Below are 22870 nucleotides of genomic sequence, written 5' to 3' on the forward strand. Positions count from 1 at the left end.
ATGGGTCATGTTGAAAGTCACATTTGACAAAGCCATGCACGGCTTTCAATCTTACGACGTACTCCCTCTGGACACAAATATAAGAAAAAAAATAATTCAAATTTTGGAAACAAATATAAGCAAAAGTCAACTATTTTTACACGATCGTCCAATAAATAACCATCATTTTGCCATGTCATGTCAAGAAAGTGGGGTGAAGTGGGGTGATGTGGCGGAAAACATGGTTGATATTGGTTGACGGTGTAAAATTATTTTACACCGTCGGTGCATATCAATTAAATCCTTCTTAGTATACTCTTATTTAATTATTTCACTTTTCAAAAGTTTATGTGATTTCCGAGGCATAAATCACTTTTCAAAGGGTAATATAGTAAAGTTAACTCATGTTTTGCATTAAATCAAGAAAATTAACTACACTTAACTAAATTTCCTAAACACTGCGTAAACAATTATTTTTTCTTATATTTGTATCTGGAGGGAGTACACGTTTTCTTTTAGGATGTAAATGATATGCACAATATAAAACAGTTTTACACATACATTCAATAAAAATTCATTAATTTGTTACATTACCTCATTCTTTGTATGGTTATTTTGAACACCGTTGCTATTTGGTACGATTGCTATGTATAAGAAAGACAAGAATTGCACTTAAAAGGAAAAAAAAAAAGAAAAAGACAAAAGAACAAAAGTAATAATTTGGGATGTGACAGAAAACACGGGAAGGTTGGATTAAATTTAGCGGTCATGATGGATTCATGCATTTCGTTAGGTTATGATTCGTACCAAAAGGCATTTCCGTATTTTGCAACTGCTTACATATTACATAGAAGAATGATGGTTTCTTATTGGATGTCGGTATAAAACTATTTTACACTGACGATCTATGTCCATTAAACTCTTTCTTTTATACTTAATTGATACACAAATCAAATATAAGAAACATTGAGTTATATGCTGGTGTAATATTTGAATACAATAAAATTTAAAATATAAGAAAGATTAGAGTACTTGCTAAAAAATCTAAAATAGAAAGTTTAATGTTGAATTAAAGTACATATTTTAGATTCTTAGAAGTTGGCTGCACAATTTCTAATAAAATACTACAATATAAAACTTTAGACACTTGGTAGTATTTTTCTTGATTTTTTTTTTTTTTTATATCTTTCCTCAGTCTTTTTTCCCATGTGAGAACATGATCGAAATTGGATTCTCTACGGTGAATAGAGAGTTTAGTAAAATTTGAACCATAGAGAAATAAAAGGAGAAAGACTTCACAAATTAAAAAGAATAATTGAGGATGTGGATTGCCTCACATGAGAAAACAAGATAGTTTTTCACCAGAGGCAATCCGTTTCCACATATATGCATATATTTGTGTGGGCTTAATTCAAATTCAAATTTTAAAAACTTGAGGCACCAACTTGAAAGTTTAAAACATAAGGGATTAACTTAAAATCTAAAATAAATGTAAGGGATTAAATGTACAATTAAGTCTTTTGTGTGTAAAAACATGTATCCTCCATGCATGCAAATGCGAAAAATGATTAATCGAGCTTTATGGAACCTAAATGAATAGGCAACCAATTCATTAGTTTAGACTGGATCTTTTAAGGTCATCTAATCATTGGTTTAGTTCTTATACTTCTAATGTTTCACTGAATTTTTACCTTATAAAAAGAAGGAAAATGCTAAATAGTACTTTCGATGCACTTGTTAAGTATATTAATAAGGAAATTTTATCTTGAAATTTATGTATTCAATACCTTAAAAATGTAAAAAAAATATTTTACTAACATTTATTTTGTCTTTTTCTTATTATGCCTAACAAATGCTTCGAAAGCAACGTTTAGCAGACCTAAAGAGAAAACGAAAGCACAAACAGAACCTACTTTGATTATATTTCTACAAAAGCATTATTTTGTACCCAGAAATTCTTTTCTTTTTATAAGAAAAATTTAGACTTAGGGGACGGTGTCCCAGTCCAAGGCAGAGAAGATCTTAAGACTCAAAGAACGCTTACAAATATATTTACATTTACCTCATTCCAAAAATACTAGCGGAGCTCGAACACGAAGCCTCTCAAATTCAAAAAGTGTATTTTTACTACTAAACTAAGCCTTTATAGTATATTAGGGTGTGTTTGATCTGCTAAAAAATAAGGGACTGGACAGGACAACTTCTGTTGTATTGTGTTTGATTTTAAAGCTGTTCCTGGTACTGGACAAACTGGCAGCCAAGGGACAGGACAAAAATTGAAATTCTTGTCCTCCAAAGAACCATGTGACAACTTTTTGTCCTCAGCACAAGTTGTCTAAAATACCAAAATAATCTTTTGTCCACCAAACATCGTACAACACAAAGTTTGTTCAATACCTTAAACGTTTGTCCTGTGCTGTTCTATCTTGTATTGTCCTATACTGTTCTGTCCAATATTTATATTTTGCAGATCAAACGGACCCTAATATACTATACTTCCTGTGATCAAGATTTTTGGCGGGCATACTTGACTTATATCGAGAATTTTTTCAACAAAGTAAAGAGAAAGCGATGATGTTATTATTGAATAAAAAGGATAAAATGTAAAACTTTGTTACTCGGCGATTTTGACATCTGAATCATTTTAAAGTAATCATCACTAGATTTTGCTAGATATATATCAACAAACTAACCTATACTGATTCCAAACAATTATTGATTTTGTTTGAGTCGACTTTTATATATTTTCTCACCTAATTAGTGCTCTCTTATAAGTTGGTACAAAGTTTTTACCGAAAATTAAATCGATGTGAGTTGAGTTTTCTCCATCCAACAGTAGTCTAGAGTTCGACTGTAAGTTAAGTAAAGTTTAACCAAAAATTGTTTCTACCAAAAACTAAACTTTAATTCTACAGAATAATTTGTCATTTATTATCAATTACGGAATCGAATAGATTATTCATTAATCTATTAACACATAACAATGTTGTATGCAACAAACTTGTCTTTTTTGGTCGAGACCAAGGTATTCACTGTCGAACACAATGACTATTCCCATCGCTAGATTGGAGGCACCTCAAAGGGTGGGATAGCTGGCCCACTACAACAAACTTGTGTGATATCACACGGGTGTGTTCCTTTTTTGGTCAAGTAGCCTAGTGGCTAGAAAGTCCATCTTAAAGGTAAATAAGTGGAGTGTCTCGGGTTCGAACCCGAACTCTGCACATATAGTGCGATGTCCCTACCAACTGAGATAAACTCATGGAGACCACATAAGTGTTTTCCTAAGTGTAAATATAAAATATTTGATATAGTACATATTTTATTAAGTATTCCTCTAAAATAACAACAATTATGAAAAATAAAAGCAATTGCACCAAAAACAAAATAGAATAAATGAAAGTTAGAAACTGCGTACTTAATTTAGTCGGGACAAATCTCATAAGTTGAAGCCTAAATCTGAATTAGAAAAAACCTAAATACTCTGAATCTAACAAATTCATGCCATATCAAAGTACAATTTTGTGTGACATCATTTAATTAATTGGAAAGACAAAATTAAATGACCATAAAACAAAGACAGAAGGTTCTAGTTTTCTAATCATGATAATAAATAAGATCAGCAGGGGCGGTGCTACATATACACCAGAGGGTGCATATGCACACCCTGACTTCTTAGCAAATACACCTACTATCCTATTGAAAACTAGGCTTGCACACCCTGATCTTTTGCTTTTGCACCCTGCACCCACAGCCACAGTTTGACACGTTCGGTTTTTCTCATTTCATACTTGACTATTTGATTTAAGTGGCTGCATTACTTTCTGTGTCGGTAGTCCTATAATCCTATTCTATATTAATGTTTAAATTACAAAAATGATGACACTGGTATTTGAATGAATTTTAAGTCTTCAAACTTGTTTACTAAACTAATTAATCAATTAGACTAATAAATCATTGGTTTTTAATATGGAAAAAATGTTGTATAAGGGATCGTCTTCTAATCGTCGATAATGAATAAAAGAGAATTTTTTACCAAGGAAATGAAAGGTGTTAAAATATAATAGTTATAAATTTTAAAAATTTGCACCCCCTGAGCCAGGGTCCTGGCTCCGCCACTGAAGATCAGGATTCCACGCGGTCAATAACTGTTGCCGTCATGCAGTCACTGCGGTCATGATCATAAAACATATCCTTTAGATTAAATTTTGGTGGGTCCAGATTCAAAGATGAATGACTGTGGTTAGCCTGCAGTCAAATGATGACCGCAGGGAATTCATTTTCTAATAAATACAAATAGAGTACTTTTATTACAAAGGTCTAGCTACCTACTCATCTTAACATTATATAAGCAAAAATCACTTTTTTTAGGTTTATTGCATATCGAATGTATTTGGTCTATATTATAAACCTAAAAAAGTTATTTTTGCTTATATAGAATTGCGGAGGGAGTAATGTTTTCCGAACATTAGTTAAGAAATTTAAAGAAGTAACTTTGCATTAAAATTAAAAAGTTAAATGCACATATTTCAACGATATATTTATATTTTTGCTATCCTAACTAGTGACAGAGGAGCATTAGTTATCATTTGCCTTATTACAAAAAATTGATGTATTTAATTCTATCTTAAAGTGAGTCAGTAGAGAGATCGAAGTTCGAACCCCAACTCTTACATATATAATGTAATATCTCTATTAACTAAGTTATGCTCACATGGACAAATAACGTAATGATACTCTTTCCATTTGTATCATGTAGGTCTCTCTTGTAAAATTTATTCTTTTATTTGTGTGACCACAATGATTTACTTTTGCATTATGGAAAATGCCACCAAAATTTGACTTTTTTAGATTTAAATATAATCAAAGTTTATTTTAAAACTTGAATCGTCTGATATTGATTGTATGACTAAGATATGTGCAGCTATATGTAGCTATAAATTGAACATAATCCTTTTTTCTTTTTTTCCTTTTGTTGTTTTTATTTTTATCAAGTAGTTTAATGACTAGAAATTTTACCTTAAAGGTGAATAAGTGGAATATTTTGGGTTCAAACCCCGGCTCCTATATATATAATGCAATGTCTCTATCAGCTAAGTTAAACTCACGTATATTTTCCTTCTGTTATTATTATATGAAAAATGTTAAATAGTGCACCCGGTGCACTAGTTATTAGTTAAACACATAATAAGAAAATTTTGTTTTGAAACTCGTGCATTCAATGCATTGAAAGTGTAAAAAGTTATTTTTATCAACATTAACTTTATGTTTTATTTCTATTTTTTGTATGCTTAACAAGTGCACTGTTTAACATGACCCTTATTATATAGATAAATGACTCATGTGACAATTTTTTTTTGCTTATGTTGATTTTTATATGTATTTTATAAATGTATGTAAGTTGTAGAAGATAAAAAAAATATTCACTTTATTAAATAGTGATTAATATTCACTTTCTTATGCAACAATTAAGTTCAAATCCCTTATTAAGGTTTGAACATCTAGCCATCATATATTGATGAGTCTTGTTCAACTTCTCATTAATATTTTTTTTTAAAGTTAAATATAGGCTTGTTGCAATTTTTATACACTTTTAATATATGTTTTTCATAATTTTCTCTTTTCCCACTAATTCTAACACTTCATTTAAGAGTGTGACAAACTATTTTCCCAATTAAACTCAATTTTGTGAGGTGTCAACGGTATTAATCACAAGTTAGCTAGCAAAAGCGTGCAATCAAATTTAAGTGTCAAAACTCAAAAGAAAATGGGTATTGATGTTGACTAAAATTATAAACATAATTTTTCGTAAATGTCATTGAGGTAGAAAGAGAGAAAAGAAATTGGTAGTTGATGGTGAGAGGCATTGAAAATTAATGTAGAAAAACAGTGACATAAAATCTTACAGTTGTATAGCATGAAAATATATAATAGATGGTTGGTAAAACAAATTATGGGTTTTCTCATGGAGCCTTTTAATTTTTCTCCCACAATAAAGGAAGTCAAATTTCCAAAAGTAAAAAAAAAATTACATATTAGTCTCTACATCCCTAATCTTTGATTCTTTTAAATATGAATATATGTATTTAAAAATAATAAATTTGTATAGACTTATACAATTTACTCATAGTTCACTTAATAAAAGTAAAATTCAGTTGCCCCTTGAGTTGAACTCAGTTGGTTGGGACATCGCATATATTATGCTGGAGTAGGGATTCGAACCGGACACTACACTTTCACCTTTAATGTAAAATTTCTAGCTACTAGACTATTAGACAAAAAAAAAGTAAAATTCATTTATGTCAAAGAAAATAAAATAAAACTCATTTAATGCATACTTTTGTTTTTGTAAGAATAAAAAAGAAAAATATCATTAATCGTGTCTTGATTTTCTAAAAGAACCAAAATTTTGGAATAAAAGTAAAATGCTAAAAGAACAAAAGATCATAGACGAAGGGAATATACCCTTGAGTCTAAGGTGAAAGATGTGGTGTACAACATGTCTTATTACTCCCTCTGGTCCTATATATATAAGGAACACATTGAGAAAAACACACATATCAAGGAGACTTATTTTTTTATTAAAATTTCTAAAATATTATGTGTTATTCCAAAATTAACCTTGAGAATGTGTTTGTGTAATTAATGCATAACGTTGGAATATGTTGCACTTTACACAATTTAATAAGGGTATATAAGGGATTATCTATTTAATAAAGAATAAATTTAAAGAGTGTTTCTTATAAAAAAGCCAAAAAAAAATTCCAAAGTGTTTCTTATATATAGGACCGGAGGGAGTATATTATAAGGAGGTGCACTCGGACAAACTGTTTGAAATTGCACGGAAATGGATCCAAGATACTCATCTTGACTGCAGTCAACAATTCTAAATTATATTTGATCAAAATTAGACGATTAAGATCTTGATGTAGTTTTGATTTTTTAAAATATAAAAATTCTAACTTTAAAATTTGGACCGTCCAATCTTAATCGAACGACTATGATATTTTCGATTGAATGCAATCACAAATATTGAACGGACCTAATCCAAATCCAAAGTTACACACATATAGAAGTTATGGAAAATTTTGCTCTCAATCAATAAAATTGGTAATTAATCTCATACCCAACTCATTTTGTCAAAGCTATGGAAATTGGAAGTACAGTAGTGGACTCATTCAAATATCAAAACCCTAACTACAATAGATTTAACATTTTCATTGATGTTCCTCTTTATATTGTGATATTATTATGAATGAAATTGAGTAGATACTTTACGTTAAAAAAAATAGATTTAACATAATTGTTTTTTTTTTTTTGTTGCCAAAAGCCCAAAAATATACATGATGTACCCTTAAGCCTAAGGTGAAAGAAAGGGCCCGAATGAAAAGTGGCAAGTGATCACAACTTTACTTACTAGAGCACCTACCCTAATGATCATTTTAGTTCCTTACAAATCTCTCAAACATTCCTTGTTTGGTAGGACCTCATTTTCTCTTCATTTTAGAAGGACAATCTAAAGCTATTACATTGAGGGATCATTTTTCTTTCCTCTTCTTTCTACTAGGGACATAGATTTCAGTATCTGACTATGACAATTGAACCATACAATTTAACCTAAAATTAGGCAAATAGAAGGCCCGTGTGTCAGTTTAACTTAAATTTTCTTTAGTTGTTACAGATTATAAATAGTAAAGGAAGTTTATGTTACAAGCAAACATGGAAAAAAATAAGGGAGAAAAAGGGAGGGGAAAAAAGGATCACAAGAACTATCTAAAAAAGCTAGTTACCTAATTACCTTAGAAAGGAGATAGAAAAATTATGAGATCTATTTAAAATAGCGTGCTTATGCAAGCAATTCACTATAGAAAAACTTAATATATATGGAGCATATCAAATCAGAGAACAAAAGAGAGATGAGGTGCATGAATTGTAACTGCTTGTGAGCAGGATTAATAGTACATCGGTTTTCGAGGAGTTAGGATCTTCTTCAATTCTCAAAAGAAATTACTAATAGTTTCATTAGGACATAAAAAATAGGTAGGGGACTCCACTACCAAATGAAGAGAAATACTTCTCTAGGCACTAGCCCAAATATTTGTTGTTAGGCACACTCACAAGATATAAAGAAAAACAAAGTAAAAATGGTTAAAGTAATATATTTGACGTGACAATTTTATTTTTCTTTTAATTTTTCTTATTTGTGTGTGTGTCTAAATTTTGTGTTCAAAAGCTTGTGCCCAAGCAAGTGTTGCTCCCAAATGAATCATACTATCATTAAGTGGATTCAACTATTTTTTGTATCTATCTCTTTCCAAATAAAACTCTCTATTTTATTATTTTTTTTTAAAAAAAAATGGAGAGGATCTTATCTCACAGTGGTGCTCTAGTATTTGAGAGAAGATGGGTTTCACACGATTTTACGTAGAATAAGATAATAATGATATACTACTCCGGCCTCTTTTGTAAGCAAAAATTTCCTTTTGCACATTTATTAAGGAGTAGTTTTTTTGTCTTAATTTCATGTGATATTTCTATTGAAATTCATAAAATGACCTTATAATTTGCATTGGAACTCTACAATTATGTTTAAAAAGTAGAACAATTAATGAGGGTACTTTTGGAAGAATAACATTAAATAAAGTTGATTTTGGTAACTTTTGCTTATATTTAAGTGCAAAACTTTTTGTTGACTTTTGCTTATAAATAAAGTCGGAGGAATATATGCTCTTAATTCACAATGAAGAACGTTTTTAATATGAATTTTATGATTACAGAACGAGTAGTATAAGAGAATCTATTATCGGAAACTTGATTTCGAAGTGATTTAACGGCCATCATGATTTCTAAACATAAAAAAAGGATAATTTTTTTCATACAATAAAAAAAAGTATAGTTAAAGTGGAGAAAGTCAAATTTGAAAGAAATAAATAAAATAAGGGTCATGCTAACTAGTGCCCCCAGGACACTAGTTAAGGATACAAAAAAAGTAATTTTTGCATTGGAAATGACACTTTTTATAGTTTACAAACATTAACTACACAAATTTCAATGTAATTTTACTATAATTAGTATCCTTAAGTAGTGCCCCGAGGACACTAGTTAGCATTTTCCATAAAATAAATTGGAAATGAAAAGACACACAAAGGGGTGAAAGACCGAAAGGGACAGGTAATTGTAGTTGTAATTATTTCATTTGGTAAAAAAAATAAACCCTAAATCACTAGGTTTGTTCTAGTGATGGAGAATTTGAATAGTATACAAGACGTCATAGGTTTAATCATCTGCTCTGTTGTAAATCAAAAAAATAAAAATAAAACCCTCTCATCTCTTGATAATCGAGGCTCCCTCTTTCTGAGAACTAGAGTGTTAAACCAAAAACAAAAAAAAATGAAACACTTTTCTTGCATATGTTGTCGATTTAGCACCATTCATAATTTGTGATCTTTTTTAATTGACTTATTTTTGATCTTATAAAAAATAACGCGTACAAATCACTAAGTTTTTATGTTCATTTATAGGTTAATTTGCACTAACAAAAAATTTATCTTTATAAGTTGGTTTTTTATAAATTATCTTAGTAATCTTATAATAATATATAAAATATTATTTATTTAATAATTTTTTTTGCATAAACTCAAAAAAAATATGTTAATTTAAAGTACCTTAACTTTCTGAAGGAAAATGAAATGAACCATATTGTTATAAACTTATAATAATTGGGATAAAATTTATGTTAGATGTCAGATGTGGCCAAAATCAAGAGTTTGTTTCTTAAAAAAATAAAAAAAAAAAAAAGTTTGTTTCACTATATCCTTTGACCTGTCCCAACTATCTATTTTAATGTTGTAATAAAGAAATATGCTCAGTTAAAAAAAAGTTGGAATAATTAAGAAAATTAGGGATAAGGCCCAAAACCCGAGAAAGGATCTCTCAATTTTTTTTCCCAATTTTTCTCAATTTTTACATCTTAATCATTGGCCAATTTTACTTTAATTTTTTCTAATTAAAATATTATCACATGTTTTTGATCTAATGGTCTAGATACAAATATTATTTCCTCAATTTTATTTTTAACGGAAAAAATCCATTCTCATCTAAACTCAACTAAAGGCAATTATGCTTTTGCTGCCCAATCTATGTATAGATTAATAGTGTGATGTTATAAAGGCTAATATAAACATATTTGATTCGATAGAGAGGTTGGTAGAGAGGTCTCAATATCCGTTCATTTCAGATTGTCTAACTTGAAAAAGCATTCATGGCTTGTTGCATATGGCAGGGAGTAGTGGGTACGTGCGTCGTTCCGTATTGACGGTCGCGCATTTGCCTCGCATTATTAGGGATTTCTACTTTGTCTTTTAAGATTAAATAGAAGTTTGTGTGCATCGTTGTTCTGCATTGATCTGTTTCTTTGGGGTAAGGCCTAGTTTCCCCTGTAATTATTTTCTTTTTCTTTTTTTAATAATAATATGAGCTACATGTGGAGGATGGGGAAGGATAGAGCTAAGGTGTTTAAATTTTGGTATCGAGTAATCAATGTTTATTCATTTGTTTTTAATTAAAGTTGTGTTTCATTCGATCGTTAATTTATTTTTTTTGCTTTCGCTACCAGTTTAATCTGGTTCGGGGGACAGTTCTGACATCAAGTGGTTTCAGCCCCATCCCGATCGCAGTTGCGAGGGATCGAAACGTGGTCCTCCCTACCAAGTTCAGCGCCAATCACCAGTGAACCAACTAACAATTGATATTCGATCATTATTTTTACCGTTGGCATAAATTCAAAAAACTATTCAGAACTCAAATGAAGAAGAATACAACAAATTCAAGTGGTTAATAACTTAATATGATGGGGAAACGAATAGGGGAAAGAACAACCTTTAAAAGAGGTTGAAGGGGTGGCTGAATCACTTAGTGCAATAGCAATTTCAACCACCATTGTAGAAGGAATTCAGTTTTGATAGGCAGCAAGTGCAGAGTTGTATCATCGTAATAAAAGTACTCATAAGTACATGAATAGTTAGATATATCTTTTCTATGGTGTTTAGCTAAAAAATAGTAGAAATTTGGAGGATTTGAATTGGTTATGTTTGAAAAAAGATTTGAATAAAAATCAACATCTTAGAATTATATGGATTCATCACAAAATTGTAATCTAAATTTCATTCTTTTCTTTTGCTAAGAAAAATCTATTTTAAAAACGAACCTAAAGGTGAGGTGAACTAAAGTCCTCTCTCAAGGTATGGCATCGACGACCAAAATGATCGATATCTTACTCTCACGACTTACTATATGTCTAGAACTCTTAAGAACAATTATCTTATATCGCCTCATGCCCCTTAGAATTTTCTCATGTTTCAAAGTGTTTGTTCAATCTTATAGTTTTGACATCTAGCTTCACTTTTTAGTCCTTCGGTCCTCTTTTAAGCTTGATACAGCCAGCTAATGACTATGCACATACTGCTACCGTTTTTTCAATTTTTGTCGATACCAATTATTTTTCGAATGGGCAAACAAGTTGAGGATTGGTTCCAAAAAAATCAATCCGACTCTCTATTGTTGTTAAAGCCTTGTAGATTGGAATGAATTGAAGTTGAGCCTTGTAGATAAGGTGTAAATATTTTGTAAATGTAAATTAACTATAGAAAAATACCAACGGCCACAAATGCCGAAAATGTCAAAATTCTTTTTCGTTCATTTAGTGGCGGCTTTAGCCGTTAGAACAATATTTATAAGGACTAATTTTAATTTGTTTTTCTTGACAAAATAAGGACTAATTTTAATTGAAAAATATTTATAAGACAAAAACAAATTCACTCATAAAGTGTGTTTAGAAATTCAAGTTCTAATCTAATACAGTAATACTCCAAAATTGTTTTGTGGTCTGATTAATGATTGTTCACATTCTTGATAAAATATTTATGAAAATGAAACCATCCTTTGACACATTGCCATAATTTTTATTATACAATAATAATTAATAAAATCTCTGGCAATTATATTAAATATATGCAACTGTTCTGTAAACAGCACCACATTCAAAGCATCTTTCCAAATAATAATTTAATCAAAATATTCTGCAAACCAATTATAGACCCATCAATATTTAAATGTCAAGATCAGAACCCATAAATCTTTTATTAAACTTTATAAACTGGATTTTTGCTAACAACCTTTAAAAAAAAATTAGTCTAATAAATCAAGAGTATCTTTTCCAAACCTGAACTCCACTACAAACCCCTTTTTTCTTATTCACAAAATTAATAATAAAAGTTGTGAAAATTATAAAGCTCAATGATTCAATAGGCCTAGTCAGAATTTCAACACTGTGCCAACCTGGGATTCCTTTAATATTAATTAAAAAATTATGTATTTTTTAAAAAGGGGGTGGTTATAACTTCTAACCTCTAATCCTTTAATCTTTTGATTCTTTTTAATATTTTTAATTAATTCACATAGTAAAAAAAAATTAAAAGGGTACAGAAGCTTCTTGCTGTTGGTGAACCTAAAAAAGTTACATGTAGAAAAACATAAAGAAAATGCCATAAATTATGGTTGACCCCAGCACAAGTTAATTACCAAATGTCATGATCATTGAAATTAAAAAATTGAGATTAAAAAAGACCCCACTATATATTACAGCTGGTTACCAACAAAAATTTAGCATAAGGTTAATTGACATGACCTATAATGAGATTTTGATGAAGACATAAGAAAATTCTTTTTTGAATTGATTAGATGTAGGAAATATACACAAAACATATAATAATTGACAAAGATATAAGCAAAAGGTAAAAATGGATAACACATCAAAAAATAATATAGAATAAATTTTAAGGTATTAAATAATTTATTTTTTTACGATATTTGATAGACAAAATATTATTTTTGTATTTTAGACAATATATGTGTGATAAAAAGTTGTTTTATGATTTTGTAAGAGATTTTTTTTTCTAATCTCTAGTCCTTTAATTTGTCTAATTTTAAAAATAATTTTTAAATTAAATATAGTATAATTGAAGTTATTTTGCTTAATTCTTTATTTTTTAGCTGATGAATCGCAACCAAAGTAAAAAGTGATAATGAAAGGTAGTACAAAAGCTCTTTTAATTAATTAGCACTATATCTCACAATTGGTGCCATAATAATAATAAGAATTTGCACCAACAGAATACAGAATCAAGATCCTAAAGATTTTACAGTGAATAGTTGTACAAAAAAGAAAAGAAAAAGTGAACCACCCCCAAGATTAAAAATTAAAATCAAGGAAAGTGAAAGGAAAAAGAAAAGAAAAAAGTAAAGGTCTAACATGAAGACAAAAGAGGCTTCTATTAGACCTAATAATAATAATGATTACTTAATAATTTTCATGGGGTTGTCCAATTAAATTTCTTGTTGATGTGTACAACAGCAATCTTCCTATTCATCTTTAGCTTCAATTCAGGCGTAATGAATGGTGATCAAAGCTTAATTTTCATAGGGGTAGTTGATTAGTACCTGCATTTAGACAAAAAAAGTTTATGTCAACATAACATTTTTTTAGGCCTAATGAAAATGATGTATTATTACATTAATATAAGTACTTTTTTTTTTTTAATCTTTGATTTGGTTTGGTTTGATTTATTACCGTTCAAATTCTGAAATTGAATTGGTGTTTTTCTATTGTCAGTTTGCCCAAATCCCATTTGAACAATGCTGTGGAGATCATCCTCAGAGAATGTTAATGGATACTGAAAATTGAGAATTGTTGCATAAGATTAGTTAGCTTGAAAAAATGCATGAAACTATTATGTGTTTTATCAGAGAATCACGTATTTAACGCAATCAAATGTGAAATTTTAAATAATGATCAAATGGTTCACGTTTCAACTTTATAAATTAAGCTCTAAATATAAAGTTGAACAGTGAATTGTTAATCTTAATTCGAAGGTCGAGATCAACAATTGTGTAAACGCAAACAACCCAATTCACTTTTTTTGAAGGTAAATAAAAAGAAATATTTAATTCACACGATCTGGACTTTCAAATAATAATTAGACGGTCCACATTTTAACTTTATAAATCAGGTCTAAAATACAAAGTTAGAATGTGAACCGCTGATCTCGATCTTATGGTCTAGAACGACAACTGCATGAATGTAGATAATACTAGTACAATTTAACTTTTTTATTTATTTATGATAAACTAGAAGTAGTAGATGATTACCTGAGAAGCAGCATCATTAAATCCACTTAGTGAAGATAAGTGCATGCCAAGGTTTTGGAATAAACCATTTTCTAATGGGTCCACTGAGTTGTGGGTCACATTTCCATTAGAAATGTTATTGTGAATTGCTGGGTTTTGCTGCCCATAATAGGATGGTGCTGAGGAATCTTGTGGGAATATTGGGTGTGCCAAAGAATTATTTGATTGAAATATCTAAAATTAAAAATAAAATAAAAAAGTCAACAAATTTAAGCTAATAAAAAAAGTAATACTTTTTATTTATCTATTAAAAAGCAAATCCATTGTCTAGAGCCCTTAAACTTACATCTTTTGAGATTAGACTCTCAATACTTAAATCCATCCTTGTGTTCACAGTAGCCAATTTCATAGATAGAAACTGCAAACAAAAAATCAAAAATAAATTAAAAAACTTAATGAGCAAGAAATCTTAATATATAACCATCATGTGATAATATGCTTATTCCCTCTAATTTTAAATATAATTAAAAAATATAAATGTATATGATCTAAATTTAATTACTAGAATTTTTTTAATGAAAAAAACTTCGGTCGTTAAATTTGAATCAAATACATGTAGTTGTATTGTAGTAATAATAGTAATTTTTAAGATTGGAAATTTTGGAAGCATTTAATGATTAACCAAATAAAAATATTATCTATACAGTTATTTTTTACTAATTTCAAAGATTATGCATTATCTTACCTCAACTTGGCGCTGCAATGATTGAACATAGTTTATAATTTCATCAAGCATGAGTGCTTTCCCAGTTACCTACAAGGAATAATAATAATTTCATAACCAAAACTCTAACTTAGTAAACACAAACTAACCAATCAAAATTCTCTGAATTCTGAATCCTAAATCCTAAATCTATCTTTTTATTACCACACACCTTATTGCAACCAGGTACAAGATCTTGTAGAAGCTTCATCCTTTCACTAATTTTCTCCCTCCTAACCTATAAAAAAAATTACACAATGTCAAAATTCAAACCCTACATAATATATCGTACCTCAGCATGATTTTAAATTGCAGTCTGCATCTACAAGTGCAATATAACAAATTTTAAGATTTTTGCAACCACAGTTTTGTGCACATTTAACCGTGATATAAATGTTCGCAACGTAACTATAACCGCAACTTAAAACTGTGGATGAGAGTTTTGGAATGAAAATGACATTGATGATTCTTACTCTTTCTGCAAGACTATGGCTATCAGTAGCTTGACCTCTTCTTGCTCTAACATGAATGTAATCCTTAGGAGCCTCAGGAGGTTTAGTGTTACTCTTATTCTGTTTTTCATCATTACTATTTATACCCCCCTTTAGCTCTTCCTCTGTTTTCACTTTGCCATTTTCAATTTTTTCACCATCATTTGTTTTCATTCTCTTTGAATTTGAATCTTCAACACCTTCACAAGCCTTAATTGAAAAAACAAAAATAACCCATTTGGATTTAGTATATTAAATCACCATTTTAATTAAAAGGGTCAAATAAAAATCAATAAAAAATAAATAAAAATTCAATCTTTAACTTACCATTGGAGGATTACTAGAAGTTGAATTTTCTTTGGTTTTTCCTTTGGATGAAACTTTTCTTTTTCTTGAATTCACATAAGGAGAAGGTTTAACACCATTTTCAGAGATTGTTGATTCTTCTTGAGAATTATTGTTAACTTCAATTTGATCCTGCAATTGAGATGAACAATTCATATTTTCTTGTATACCAAGTTGAGATTGAGATTGAGATCCAAGTTCTTTCAATGATGGACTACTTGAAACTCTAGAGAGTTTTCCATTTTCCATCAATGGAGTAGATCTTTGAGTTTGATTCAATTGTGTTTGTGTTATTCTTCCATTGAAACTTCTACTTCCAAAGCAAGAAAATTTAGCAGCTCTTTCTGCAAAACCAGGATCAGTTGAAAATTCTGCAACAGTTGAGTTCATAGCCATTGTTTGAATGTTCAATTTAGGTGGAGAATTTAAAGGTGTATTGTAACATGAAGTATTGTATGAATTTGTAGCAATTAAAGTTTGTGAGATCTCATCAGAACAATTACCAATGTTTCCTAATTTACCAATTAATTCTCTAATGACAAAATTTTCATTTGACATGTTGGAATTTGATGCTGCAGGTGAAGATACCATTGAACTAAGTGCTGAATCAAATTGTTGAATACATTGATCTGTTGTTGATTTTTCCCATGTTGTTTGTGTGTAGAAACAATCTTGGTTTTGTTGTTGTTGTTGTTGTTCTGATGATGAAAGTGATTGCCATGTAGGCATTGAAGAAGGTTGAAGATTTTGAGAAACATTTGTGTTTGAAAAGAATTGATTTTCCATTATGAAAGTATGAAAGATGAGATTTTGATTATGAATATGAAATATGAATGAATTACATTAGAAAAAAAGTGAATTGGGTGATGAGGTTGAAGTGATGAATGAAAGGAGTGAATTGGGTGGGATATGAGTGGAAAGAAGAGAGTTTTGGTTTGGTGTGAAAAGGAAGATAGATCAGTTGGTAAATAAAAAGCTAGAGAGAGAGAGAGAGAGAAGGGGATTGATGTGGTTGAGATGAGGGGGGACTATATAGAGATCCAGCAAGAACAAGGTTGTTGATTCCAAGTTCTCAATGTTTGACCTTATGTGTTTTTTTGCTGTTGTTTATAATAGTAACAGTACAATTGTTTCTTGTGTTGTTGGATTGTATAGCAGTAGTTGTAGTCAGTAATTTGTTACTTTTTGTTTTTCTTTATAATCTCTCATTTTCTGTACATTGTGTAACACAACAGTGTTATCACTTAATTGCATTTTTTTGACTTAATTATATCTCATCACACTTATAAAAAAAGTAGTTCAATTTTCGTGATCAAGTAGAGATATCACATTTTACATAGATAAGTTGGATTTCAAACATTAGACGCTTCACTCATTCACTTTAAAAATATGAAATTCTAATTATTAATTTACTTAACAGCAACAAAAAAAAAAATTCTTCTATTATATTCCTAGATTATCATATTTGTTTTAATACTGATCTTAACCTATATGTTTTACATTAAATTGCTGATTTTTTTTGTTGAATTATTTAACTAATCGATTGTCCAGCTCCCTCCGTTGATCTCTCTCTCTATGAACCTTTCCATCCAAAACTCTTCATTCATTGATCTCTCCTCATCCACCTTTCTCCATCGCTCTTCATCCAAATCTCTCCATCCACCTCTCTCTCCATTCATCTCTCTCCATCCAAATCTCTCCATCCACCTTTCTTCATCCAATTCTCCCGATCGATATCTCCATCCACTAATCTCTCTCCATTGCTCTCTTCATCCACCTCTCTCCATCCAACTCCCTCCATCGATCTCTCTTCATCCACCTCTCTATGTCGCTCTCTCTCCATTGATATTCTCTCTCATGTCAATTCTCTTCATCAATCTCTCTCCATGACTCTTTCCATCCAAATCTCTTCACCCACTGATCTCTCATCATACAACTCTTTTAGGTGATTTTTTGTTGTTGATAATAGTAACAGTCAGGGGCGGATCTATAGTCCGGGCTCCTGTAATTTTTTTTTTTTGGTATTTTAGAGGATAGTTTTGGGCAAACTTTAAATTTTTAGTGAATTAATTTTGGGCAAAATTGATTATTTTTTTGTTTAAAATTGAGATTTTTAGTGCAAAATTGAGAGTCATTCACCAAGTATTTCTTCAAAGTATTCCACCTTTTGTTTAAAATCATAAGCTCACATTTGTATGACTTAATTTCTTTTTTTATCTTATATTTTATCACACTTATAATACTTTTGTCTCCGTGAACATAACTGGATTGTTAGACACACATATTTTATATGCAGACGTCGAATTTTAAACTCTAAACACTCTACTTATTCACCTTAAAAATGTGGAATTCCATTAGGTTACTTGACAACATAAAAAAAAAGTCCTATTTATTTATTTTTTAAAATAATTTAATTCATCAATTATCATATCGATCATATCATATATGTTGTAATACTAATCTTAACCTACAGTATATTTTTTACGCAAAAGTGGTGATTTTGAGTCTAAAAAATTATAGATTTTTTTTCTCCAAAAGTGATGTTTTCTCATCAAATTTATAATTTCTTGGAATACATCACTGTTTTTAGGAAAAATATCACCATTTTGGGAGTCAAAAATTAAAGTTGGAATCATAATTACAACAAATATAATAATTAAGTGACTAAAAAAATTATTTTAAATTGGAGTGTCTGTTAATAAAATAGGGGGGTAGAAAATACAAGTCTATTTTTATAGCAAATATTACTAAAACAGTAAAACCATCGGCAATGTTTTGAAAAAACAAACTAAGACCATGCATGGTGAATACTCTCTCTCTCTAGGACCACCAACTTTTAACATTAAACTATATATGCATTTTTAATTTCTCTTTTACACAAAAATAAACAAGAAAATACGGGGATAAAAAATACAGTTAAGTTTATTATTATTTTTTATAGCAAATAAGACCATACTAAATGGGGATCTTACCCGATAAGAATATGTATTACATAGATAAGCCATTGGGGAGAAAAATAAGTTGGTGTTTATTGAATATATATATATATATATATATATATATATATATATATATATATATATATATATATATATATATATATATATATAGTTTAATTTTAGGGTTGAAAAAAAACTGTATTTTGTGAGAGCACTTACATTTCAGTAAATTCTAATACGGACCACTTCATCAAGTGGTCCATGGTGGACCAGTCATGAATAACATTATAACGAATACGAATTTTACAAAATCCACCGTTGGATTGAAAGTTTATATCATATAGATCATCCATAGAAAAATTTAGAAAAATTGAAAATCATTTGATATGTTATTGAGACACATCAAGATTAACGGTTTATTAAATAACGTAAATCTTGATGGGTTTCAATAACATATCAAATGATTTTCAAAAAAATTATAGATAATCTATACGATATAAACTTTCAATCCAACAATGAATTTCGTAAAATTCATATTCGGTAGATCACTTGTCTACGATGGACCACTTGCGAAGGTGATCCACCGTAGGATTGACCCCTAAATTTTATCCATGTATTTAATCCGATTTAAAAGTCATTTTGAGCTTGAAGTAGCTAAGAGTTAGTGAGAGATCTTATCTAAAATGTTACGGTGAAACGCAAAACTCGTCGTCAAATGGTTTAAGAACGAAAAACTAGTAGAATACAAATGCACGACACCTTCGGACGCTCCTAAGACGACACCTTCGGTTTAAATATTTGTATGGAAACTGTGCTATCTTTGTTGTTCAACCTAACCTAAAACGAAGACTTAGTTGCACGAAGAATTATGAAGATTTATTTATACAAAAAGAAGTTTATGTCTATTGTGTGTTTTGTGTTTATTGATGCATGAATAATGCCGGGCCTTCAACGTCACAGCATCAAAATGTCTCCTCTTTTTTTACCTTTTCTTGGAATAAACACACCATATACAATACATGCAAGAAAAAAACCCAAGCCATTTTAGAAAAAACCCATAGAACAAACAAAAACTCACACACATATCTAAATACTCAGTCAAATTAGATGTATATATTCTTAGAATTTGAATTAGTCTAACTAGTAACTATTTTTTTCTTTTAAACCAGGAATACTTGCGCAACTGTGAAGACTAATTAATCTTTAGAATTTTGTGAGATCAAATGGACGGCACACTTTTTTTAAGAGTTTTTACGATAATGTATGCATAAGTTTTTATTCAAATATAAGACCTTGATTTAGTTAGAATTGACTTATATAATCTCATCTAGATGTTTATGTTATAAAACTTTATAATTTGTAAAATTACTTTATGAAATGTTTATTTTAAACTGTATGACTCTCACCACACTTGCTCGTGCTCAATATTAGTGTAGTATAATACGAGAAATACTTATAGTAGTCAACTCCTCCAAAAAAAAAAATTTATATAAACAAGTTTATATGAATAAAAATACGACAATTGTATTCTATTCTATCTATGTATGATTTTCAAAACATACGATAAATATTAAAAAATCAAAAAGCGGCACGGATACACGTAAGTTATTGTATTTTTATTTAGTTTTAGTTGTTTAAGTATCATATCTCTTTTCTCAAAAATAAAAAATATCATTTCTCTAAAATTATTTAGACATATACTCATAAAATATGTATAATTTAATTATTTTAAAAATATATTATTAAATTATTTTCTCTTTCATATTTTTTACCTTTGTGTGTGTGTGGGCGCACACTTTATTTAAACCGTTGACCATTAATTAAGTGTATATATGAACCATTAGATAGATTTTAGGTTGTCATCGTGAACTTAGTTCAATTAGTAGAGACATTATATTTCATATATATATGAGTCAAAGTTCGAATCTCGTATACTCTATTTATTTACCTCATGAGTGAAATTCTAGCTACTAAACTATTTGGAAAAAAAATTGTTTCTAAATTGTACAATCCATAATATTGTGTGTGTATATATATGGGACTGGATTCTCTCTTTAAACCTTTCATTGGTCAAATATAAGACAAAGTGGACTAATTCAATGAGAGAAAAAATAATTAATAGTAGTAACAAATTTATTGAGAATTAGTGTTGTAATTCTGGAAGCAAAGTTTATGAATTGTTATCAAATTTTGTAAAGATTAAAAGTAGTGCAGAAATAAAAAGAGTAAGAAAGAAATATGACACAATGGTTTTATATCAATTTCCTATAACCTAAGAGTACGTTCAGTCTCTCTAACTCCTTCAAAGAATTTTCCTATGTCGAAAATTCTTGTTACAAGCAAGTCTCACCCAAAGCTAACAATAACAATCTTCCTATACAAAAATAAGATAGCACCCCACTATCTTTAACAAAATTACCAACAAACAATGATGAGAATTTTATAAATAATAATGTATGGTTGTTATCAGATCAATATCACTTTGCAAATGTATATAACTTAGTGCTCAAAAACCTTTTTCGATATGAAAATATAATCAACGTTTCAAAAAATTGATGTTTAAAAGTTTAAGTGTGAATGTGATACTTTGATCTTATAAAATTTGAATATGAAAGTTGGTTTATAATGTTGTTTAGATGTCAAATGTATTTATAGAGGGTGCCGTAGAAAATGTCTATGAAGCAAGACACCAGTTCCAAGGGGTTCATGAACTATTATTAATCATTTGAATCGCACTAGTTCATGAAAAAAAAAAAAAAAGAGCATTTTGACAGGTGGTAATCGATTACTATGTTTTGGTAATCGGTTACACACCTTTCCAACATTTAATAATTTTTTAAAAATAAGATTAACCTGTAACCGATTACATAGATTGGGTAATCTATTACACGTTCAAAAATATTTGAAAAATTGAACTGATAATTTGTTACCAGACAGTGAAAATCAGTTTTCCAACATTTTAAAAGCTTGCTTTTCATAGACTCTTATTTTAACTTAGAAATTGATTTGTGATTAAGTTCAAATGAGTTTTTGATAATTCTAAGTTATATAAATATTGAAAGCGATAAATCAAGATAAAGACCATATAATTATTTTAACTATATAATCTAATTAAGAGTCTTCAACTCTTCATATTCATTTTTTTGCTTCCATATATAGTTTTCTTCTTTTGTGATGTGTCTTTGTTATCATCGAAACTCAACTAAGTCTAAGGAGATTTCTTCACTAGTGTTTGTTTACAAATTTACTTTAAGAGCGATAATTAGTTTATATATTAACGATAGGAGAAACTCTTCTCTAGGCACAGTTACAACACCTAAATTTTAGGCACAACCAATAAAGTCTTGACAGCTCATAAAAGAACAGATGAAAAGGAAACACGTGATATCGCTCTCTTTTCTGAAAGAAAAACAAAAACAAAACTTCTTTCTCTCTTTCAGCAAGTTCTCGTACCATATGAAATTTCTTCTCAAATTTTTCCTTGCCTTTCCACTCTGCCGCCGTGTTCACACCTCTGCCTAAGAAGATATCAGCGAAGAACTCAAGATTTTAACCATGTATTTTGTAGAGGTTGGGGGGATGATTTTGGGTTTTAGGGTTCCAATTATTTTCAATTAGTTAAGAATCAAATTGGATCTTAGGATTTCTTACGGGCTCTATGGTGAACCTTTTCATCCCAATTCTGTTTGATTTTTGATTGGTGGAGGAATATGAGTTTGGAAAAATCGAGAAATCACTTATTGGCGGAAAATCGAGAAATCCAGAAATCGGTGAACCTTTTCTCAAATGTTGGCTTCCGTTGACACTTCCATTTTTAGTTTATTCCTTGACAATTTGTGTGTATTGTTATTATTAGGTACATTTAATGTAATTGAAAGATTTTGTTTCTCTTGTATGAGTTTTATCCATCAATGACAATGAAATCATTTTGTTTTTATCATTGTGGTTCCCTGGTTACTCTTGTTATTTCTATGTTTTGAGTTTGCAACATATATAATTTGGAATCCAATGAAATTATGTTTACATCAAGATGTTGAATCTTGGGATGCTGAAATATTGGGTTTGTTGAACTATAACATGCTATAAAATTCAAGAACAAAGTAAAATAGTTCCTTGTTTAATAGGTATCAGAGGGCCAAATTTGATATATAAACTTGCATATTTCAATA

General features: G+C 29.5%; 1 protein-coding gene across 1 annotated transcript; it reads right to left on the reverse strand.

Annotated features, from left to right (window-relative positions):
* Window positions 1–13056: 13056 nt before the first annotated feature.
* Window positions 13057–17014, reverse strand: LOC123889043 (transcription factor bHLH62-like). The gene is made up of 8 exons (XM_045938217.1): window positions 15745–17014; window positions 15400–15627; window positions 15099–15164; window positions 14909–14977; window positions 14510–14581; window positions 14185–14397; window positions 13607–13709; window positions 13057–13476 (listed from the first exon to the last, which is right to left on the reverse strand). The coding sequence occupies exons 1-8, from the start codon at window positions 16546–16548 to the stop codon at window positions 13454–13456; spliced, it is 1578 nt and encodes a 525-aa protein (XP_045794173.1). The 5' UTR covers window positions 16549–17014; the 3' UTR covers window positions 13057–13453.
* Between the last annotated feature and the right edge of the window lie 5856 nt (window positions 17015–22870).

This window comes from Trifolium pratense, linkage group LG6 (genome assembly GCF_020283565.1).
Source record: "Trifolium pratense cultivar HEN17-A07 linkage group LG6, ARS_RC_1.1, whole genome shotgun sequence".
In the NCBI taxonomy this organism is placed as follows: Eukaryota; Viridiplantae; Streptophyta; class Magnoliopsida; order Fabales; family Fabaceae; genus Trifolium; species Trifolium pratense.